The sequence below is a fragment of the Physeter macrocephalus genome, chromosome 12 (genome assembly GCF_002837175.3).
Source record: "Physeter macrocephalus isolate SW-GA chromosome 12, ASM283717v5, whole genome shotgun sequence".
Taxonomy (NCBI): Eukaryota; Metazoa; Chordata; class Mammalia; order Artiodactyla; family Physeteridae; genus Physeter; species Physeter macrocephalus.
Genome location: NC_041225.1, coordinates 90,775,165 through 90,783,519, shown reverse-complemented (window position 1 = coordinate 90,783,519; position 8,355 = coordinate 90,775,165). Strand labels below are relative to the sequence as shown.

Genomic DNA, 8,355 nt, shown 5'->3' with positions numbered 1-8,355 from the left:
TCCGGAGCCTGTGCTCCGCAACGGGAGAGGCCGCAAAAGAGGGAGGCCCGCATACCACAAAAAAAAAATAAAATAAATAAAATAAAAATAGTGTCATCACCTGGCACCTGATGCCCAATTGTACAAATTCTTAAATAACGAATAGTTTCTGGTAAGTCCTGTAAGGCAAAACCATGAAAATATGTATTACTTCATTTGTAAGGAAAGAATAAAAAATTAATTAGAGAAGGCAGAATATAAACCAAGAGAGTACATTAAACTTAGTATGTCAGTCATTCTGATGAGAGCCATTTTTTCCAAAGCTGCTTTAACCAGTAAGTATCACTTGATTTTCATTAAACCTGCAGAATGGACAGTTACTAGGCATCAAAAGGAAAAGCAAATCTATGTGAATGAATGCACATGTAACTCAAAATAATATAAACAGTTCTACCTACATTTATCTTCTATCTTACATTTCAAGGGCCATAAAGCGGCTGTGATTTAAGTAGAATAGTAGAATAGAGTCAGAAGAACTTGGATTTGAATTAGGAAATAGAGCAAATTTCAGGTACTGTTGAGAACTGGTATTCCCGTGGTGGGAGAAAGTAGACTATCAATAGAAGACAGAAAAGGATAAGTGAAAATTCTGTAGTTCTGAATTTAAATGGAAAGTAGCAGTATGAACCTATGACATATTTTATATTAAAAACAAACATACATATCTCCCAGCTCTGACCACTGAAAGAGTCTAGAAACAACTGATGTCATATCAAAAGGACTCAGGAGTCACTGAGAAGCTCCAACTGGCCAAAGATAGGGCTTCAGTTAGAATAATAACTGTAACGGAGTCCATGGTGATACGAATAAATAAATTTTAAAAAATTGGTCACCACTGGAGGATATTTGTGAATCAACTCATTATTTTGAAAACTGTTAAATAAAAGAAGAGGGCTTCCCTGGTGGCGCAGTGGTTGAGAGTCTGCCTGCCGATGCAGGGGACACGGGTTCGTGCCCCTGTCCGGGATGATCCCAAATGCCGCGGAGCGGCTAGGCTCGTGAGCCATGGCTGCTGAGCCTGCGCATCCGGAGCCCGTGCTTTGCTACGGGAGGGGCCACAACAGTGAGAGGCCCGCATACCGGGAAAAAAAAATGAAGAGAATCATGCCTCTACAACTGGGCAACCAAGTAGTTGATGAGAGGAATCTCCTCCTGATAGAAATATACCCAGCTAATAAGTGAAAAAAGAACAACAGAATTCACCATTTTTTGAAGCCTCAACTGAATTAATGGATGTAGGTATGAATCATCAGTGACTGCTAATATCACAGAAAGAGACAATTATATGTCTCCATGGAAGAACACATCATCACCTATGAAACTGTCTTGCCAAAACAAAACGTGCAAGCTTCATTCTGAACAATGACCAATTTACAGCAAATAAAAGGATTGAAGAATATGTTAACAACACATGGAATGTAATCATCAGAATCTAGATGGGACAAATTATCTGGTGTCTTTAAAAATAAAATTCAAGGAGTAAAAAAAAAGTGAGAGAGATATGGAGGGAGAACCTATAGATTAACTATGACTTCAGAGACCTAACAATTAACGGCAAAGTGTGGACCTTATTTGGATCTAATTCAAAATTCTTAAAAACAATTTTTTATGACATTTAGGAGACAACTGCAAATTTGAGCACTCACTGGGTATTTAATATTAAAAATGATATTAAGGAATACAAGTCCTATATTTTAAATATACATACCAAAAATGTATAGGTGTAATTACATGTTGTCTCGGAGCTACTTCAAGATACTATGGAATGGGGTGAAACAGGTGGGGGTATAGATAAAACATGACAGCCATCAGTTGGTAAATATTAAAGCTGGATGAGTTCATGGGTATACAAGGAACACTCACAGTATTTTGTATACTTTAGTATATGTTTAAAATTTGTGATAATTGTTTAAAAACATGACGACACTGTAGAAAACAGTTTGGCAGTTTCTCAAAGGTTAAACGTAGAGCTACGATATGATCCAACAACTCTGCTACTACCTACATTGCACATCTAAGAGAACTGAAAGCAGGGATTTGAACAAATATCTGTACACCAATGATCATAGCAGCATGATTCACAATAGTTACACGGTGGAAACAACCCAAGTGTCAATCAACCAATGAATAACAAACTATGGTATATACACACAGTGGGATTTATTAAGCCAAAAAAGGAATGGTATTTCATTACATGCTATAAGATGGATAAACCTTGAAAACACTAGGTTTAGTGAAATAAGCCAGACATAGAAGGACATTTATATATATTTTACCACAATAAAAAAAAGAGGAATAACTGAGTTGAAATTTCAATTCTTCCTTTTTTGAGAGTCAGTTTCATCATCTGTAAAATTAGTAATTGCAGGTGTCTATCCTCTGAGCTTAGTGCAGAGTAAGCACTCAGTAGGAGATATCAGTAGGTGCCTAGAATAGGTAAATTCACAGATACAGAAAATAAAATAGAGGTTACTAAGGGCTGGTGGGAGGGAAAATGGGGTTGTTACTGTTTGATGGTTACAGAGTTTTACTAAGTCCATGGATATGAAAGAACTTTCTTTTTTGTTTGTTTTTTTTGTTTGTTTTTGTGGTACGCAGGCCTCTCACTGTTGTGGCCTCTCCCGTTGCAGAGCACAGGCTCTGGATGCGCAGGCTCAGCGGCCATGGCTCACGGGCCCAGCCGCTCCGCGGCATGAGGGATCTTCCCGGACTGGGGCACGAACCCGTGTACCCTGCATCGGCAGGCGGATTCTCAATCACTGAGCCACCAGGGAAGCCCTGAAAGAACTTTCTAAATGGCAAACTGCTATACAAATATTAACAAACATTAGGTGTTACTGTCTCCCAAGGCCATGGAACAGGTCAGAAGAAGGATCATTCTTTTGCACTGGTATGTCCTACATGGGCCAAGACATATATGGGTTTCTATACTATATCAGAAGGTATTAGGAAAAGAAAGCATACAACTTAGAGAACAATTGTCTTTTACCGTGATGCTTAAACATGCTCAGGTAACTGCTTAAAATAAGTGCTAAAGACACAATGGACATACCTTTCTTTCCTTTTAGGCTACTACTATTCTTACTAAAAGTTTACTTCATTTTCAAAATATAGAACATGGAAGCTTATAGAATTTCTTAAGCACATCTAGAGCCTACTGCCAAATACTATAGTTCAATTCATATCTTTAATCTCATTTTGAAACAGCAATTAGAAATGGGTATTTAAGGAAACCACTAGCTTCCCTTTTTGAACCCATGAAAGAAGGCCAGGATTCACCTTAGCATAAGATGATAAGAACTGAATTACTATGAATTATTACAGTAGCAGAAAGAAAGTCATTTTCAATTACAGGTTCCATTTACCTCTGGCTTATAATAGCGGCGAGTATATGTTAAGTCAATAATCAGCCCAAGTTCTTCATTCTGTTCTTGGAGTTTGTTAAAAAAGATCCAAGGGGGAAAAACATTCTTCTGGAGCAAGATTCTTTTCAAAACTCTGTCAGAAAGAATAAAATAAGAAAGAACATGTGTTTAAAATCCTTTACTATATTATCCATTTATTCAAACCGTGTGATGCTAACAAATGAGATTCAAAGAAAAGTTTCCTCCTCTGGAATTTACAAGCAGTATTACAATCCTTTCTTCCAGAGAGATTAGACACAAGAAAATAAGCTCACTTCTATATATTTATTTCGAGGATCCCACATGCCGCGGAGCGGCTAGGCCCGTGAGCCATGGCCGCTGAGCCTGTGCGTCCGGAGCCTGTGCTCCGCAACGGGAGAGGCCACAACGGTGAGTGAGAGGCCCCCTAACCGAAAAAAAAAAAAATCCTTTACTATATTATCCATTTATTCAAACCCCGTGATGCTAACATATGAGATTCAAAGTAAAGTTTCCTCCTCTGGAATTTACAAGCAGTATTACAATCCTTTCTTCCAGAGAGATTAGACACAAGAAAATAAGCTCCCTTCTATATATTTATTTCTATGTTTGTTTATTTCATGTTGGTCTCCTAACCAGACCGTAAACTCCCAGAAGGCAGGGGCCACATCAATTTTGCCTACCACTGTATTGCCAGCTCCAAGCAGAGTACCTGTAAATAGACACATAAATAAATACTTCTTGAATATCTACCTATATGAAGGATGGCTTTCACTGCTAAATATTCTTTTATGTATTTGGCTTATTAATGTACTCTGTTCCATTGATCTGTTTGGTGATTCAAGTGCCAGCAACACACTTTTTTTAAATTACTACACTAGTTTTAGAGCAGTTTGAGATTCACAGCAAAACTGAGCAAAAAGTAGACAGTTCCCACTTATACCCTCTCTCCTTCAACCCACACAGCCTTCCCCATTATCAACATTCCATAACAGTGTGCTTCATTTGTGAGAATTCATGAACCAACACTGACACATCATTATCAATCAAAGTCCATAATTTATTGCATTCATGGTACAAGTAACTATTTCTTTATTTGAAGTCCATAGTTTATTGCATTCATGGTACAAGTAACTGACTATTTCTTTATTTCTAGTATAGTCATCCCCAAACATTTACATACTGAGATACATATTAGTTTCTTATAAAGTATTTTGTTCGTTATTTATAGTTAGAGCATTCCATTGGTGTTTTTTTTTTAAATTAAGTACAAAAGTAGGTTGTATTTAATCTATGAATTCCATTTCTGGATAGTAAAGGAGGTATTAAAAAGTATTTGCTATAAAAAGGGAAAATGGAGTACGACGGGGTTGAGAGCCAGGGCTCTATATGGTGATTTCAGATTTCTGGAAGCATACGGTATTAACTTTCGCTTACCTTTTTTAAAGGAACTTTGAAAGCAATGAAACGACTCCCAGGCATCCGCTGTCCAACTGGGAGATAGTCTTTCCACCTAATAATATATTTTTTGTTAGGCAAATTTTATGTTAGGCGGTCTCCCTGCATAAGATGAATGCGCCTTGAAAATGGAAATCATATCCCTCTATACTAGGTACCTCTTCTTTCTGCTTTGCATTTTGCTGATCCACTTATTCAACCCCACCTAGTAATAACCTATACTTCCCTTGTTCCTGTTTTCCCATCTTGAAAACAGATAAAAGGCAACTAAACAATGCAAAGGTCTCAACAAATAAGGGATATCTAAAACCAGAGATGGCCAGAACTTCTGTATCCCTGATAAAACCTAGCCCAGTGTTGACTACTAAGGTATCATTAATACATGCGTGTTGACTGAAATAGTTTAAACTCAATTCTTCCACTTCACAGTGTATTTTCAGTCCTCATACAAAACCTGATAACAAAATTACTTAATGCTAGGAATCACAGTGAAAACTAATATCTGAACTGACTTCTGTAAGATGAGTTAGAACTAAGGTTAATTCAGTGTATCTGAAGCATAGAAAGTGAGGGCAAAAGTGGCACAAGATGGGGCTAGAGAAGCAGAGAGGATTCTAGACCGCGCAGACTCTTAAAGGCCAACAGTTTGTTTTCTATTCTCAAAACAATGTTTTTGAGCGATGTTTATGAGCAATGTTCCAACTTGCTTTTAAGGTTTCTTGTGTGAAGAATGGATTGGAAGGAAACAAGAAATATGGACGCTAGTTAGGACCTAATTGCAACAGACAGGCAAGTTCAGTATTAGGATGTTGAGGAAGAGTTGACAGATTCAAAAGAAATTCAGGAGATAAACTGAAGCGGGCTTTATGGGGTATGAGATGGAGGAAAGGAAAGTCTTAGGGAATTAAAGGGTTTACTGCACACATGAGCAAAGCCTCAAAATTAATCATTTGAACGTACAGAGGTCGATCTCTCAAATGACACCGGTTAGGAAGCAACAGTACGCCCTTTATAATTCCTAGAGACAACACAAATCAACTGTTTCGATTGAAAATTCGGCGGTACCGGGGCGTTTTTTCACTCAAACTTAGTTCCAGTTCCTCTTACATTTTCTGTGCCAAAACAACACAGCTTGAGGAATTGAAGGGGATTCCATTTTGGTAATTAAGGAGTGTCCCCAACACTGACAGTCCCATCTTCAAAAGCAGTCTCTCTGCATTTTACCCGAGGAGCAATGGCCAGAGCCTCCCTTTGAAAACGATGCGGGGAAATCAGAACATCACACACTGTCAATTCAGCTACTGTGAACTGAGCCGCGAGACGACCAATAACCCCGAGCACAGCGCGGACGGGGCAGCGGACGGGGCAGCGCGCGGGGGCAACAGTGACAGGAGACAGCACAAGAGACGAAGCCCAGGCTCAGGGACTCTGAGCTCCACCCGCAACGCCCAAGGGCCAAGGCGTATTACCTTTCCGGGATGTGCTTTCCGCCCTTCCTCTTGGCCGATGAACGTCCGGAAAAGCCTCGATCCTGACCCCAGCGCCCACAGGCATAATGACACTGGCTCATGTGACCTCCAAGATGCTGCGCACCCAACGCCAAGCGTGCCAAAGTCGCCAACCCGGCACCCCCGGTGCCAGCACAAGGAGCCGAATCACAGGCGCCTAGACACAAGCGCAAGCAGCTCGCGGACCTCCTTCTACTGCGCACGCGCCTCCGCCCGTCGAGATGACGTCATCACGTCGGCCGACTGAGACGCTTGATTAGTAAAAAGGACTCGGACGCCTGCAATTCCCTCCTTAGCCGGAGGATGGTAGCAGAGGTCTATTAGTTCGTGTGTGTATCCTTCAGAATTCCCATGATATGGGACATGGAAAGTTGTACCACTCTCCCAGTTTCTTGTGTGGTCCTTTCAGATATTTCCCAAGTGCTTACATTCACACTTGTTGTATCTTGCATGTAAGTATTTGTACGTAATGGATATCCTGTATTTTATAGAAGAGCAGCATACTATACATAGTCTACAATTTGTCTTGGATAGTGATTTTCCCAGTCAATTTGTGCGTACATCCATTCTCCTCTCTTTAATAGCTGCGTCACATTACATAATTTACATGGCCAGTGCAATATTGATGGGCTTTTAGTTGTTTTCAGTTTGGGGTTTTTTTGTTTGTTTTTGTCCTCTGTTACAGATAGGCTGCAATGTGAACCTCTTTATACATGTATATAGCTATATATAAATTTCTAGACATAGAATTTCTGGAATGAAAGAGATGCAAACTTAAAATATTGAAAGATTTTCAATCAATCTAATCTGCCTAATCAACCTTCGAAAATATTCTATCAACTTATACTCCACTCACAGTGAAACATTTATTGGGTTTCTATTATGTACCTGGTATTATGCTGGAGGTTGACAATATGTATTTACATTTTAGACAATACCAAAACATGCCTGAGAGAGATAAGAGTGGAGCTCAAGTATAACATTTGCTCACAGTATCAGGCATAGCGATCTGTACCCGTTAGAAAAACTATGAATCCTGCCTCAAGTGGAACAGCAAAGAACAGCGTGTCCTACAGTAGGTCTGAAGGTATAATAGCATACTAAATTCCATTGTTATTTATAATAAGAAATGTTTTTTGTTAGTTTTACTTTTTAGTATCTAATTTCTGAAAGTATCTTACATACACTGTTAGTAACCTTCACAACAATTTGATCTGGGTAAACTGAGTCAGGAAGGTCAGAATTATTGAATGAATGAATGAGAAAAAGATCACTAGCTTTAACGTATCTGGGACAGTCATATTCTAACCAAGTTTCAATCCATAAACATTTATTTACAATTCTGAAAACTTCCACATAATTACAAATGGGACAATATTAGTAAATTACTATTTGGATAAAGAAAAGATACATGTTAGCTCAACATAGTTTACAAACTTACAATTAGGCACATTCAATTTGGTGCTAAGTCATATAATATTCTTTTGTAATTTATGAAAAATATCCAATAGGCATGTAATGGCCAAAAAGTACAAATGATACAAATATCTATAGACATGACAATGTACAAATTGTGACATAAATCTATCAGAAACTAGAAAATCTATGTTGGTCTTATAGTTCCAGCTTGCTAAATGATACAGGCTTTGGGTGAGAACACGAAAAAATCCAGACCTGGCCATAACAGGGTTTCCAGAAAGCATGGGAACTAGCAAAGAGTAGGCCTCTGGATGTGGGTCCAACATGAGATAAAACAATGCCTTAATGGGTATGTAGTATGCTGGCATGGAAAATATAGGAGCAAGGGATATTTGGAGAATCAGACAGCTAAGTATTTGACACTAACCAAACCTACCAGTATCTGATAGGGCCTCAGGAACCATGCAAGGGTTTGAGGGATTCCAGTATTTAATTAAATCAAAATGTGACAATGGAAACAATTAAGGACAACCTCAGGGGTAGATGAA

The 8,355-nt window shown here is 38.8% G+C and overlaps 1 protein-coding gene and 1 pseudogene across 3 annotated transcripts; both read right to left on the bottom strand.

Annotated features, from left to right (window-relative positions):
- The window catches only part of LOC112062817 (centrosomal protein of 78 kDa-like), a 330,155-nt pseudogene that overhangs the window by 214,991 nt on the left and 106,809 nt on the right, over nucleotides 1-8,355 (bottom strand).
- LOC112062677 (RNA/RNP complex-1-interacting phosphatase-like) lies at nucleotides 60-6,517 on the bottom strand. 3 transcript variants are annotated; one of them, XR_003682300.2, is made up of 4 exons: nucleotides 6,350-6,481; nucleotides 4,860-4,935; nucleotides 3,405-3,537; nucleotides 61-158 (listed from the first exon to the last, which is right to left on the bottom strand). XR_003682300.2 is itself a non-coding variant. In XM_055089302.1 (3 exons), the coding sequence occupies exons 1-3, from the start codon at nucleotides 6,448-6,450 to the stop codon at nucleotides 452-454; spliced, it is 375 nt and encodes a 124-aa protein (XP_054945277.1). In that variant the 5' UTR covers nucleotides 6,451-6,517; the 3' UTR covers nucleotides 165-451. The 3 variants fall into 3 exon arrangements, 1 of the variants encoding a protein (XP_054945277.1); XR_008618935.1 differs by lacking the exons at nucleotides 4,860-4,935; nucleotides 6,350-6,481 and adding an exon at nucleotides 5,988-6,078 and having other exon boundaries at nucleotides 60-158; XM_055089302.1 differs by lacking the exons at nucleotides 61-158; nucleotides 4,860-4,935 and adding an exon at nucleotides 165-592 and having other exon boundaries at nucleotides 6,350-6,517.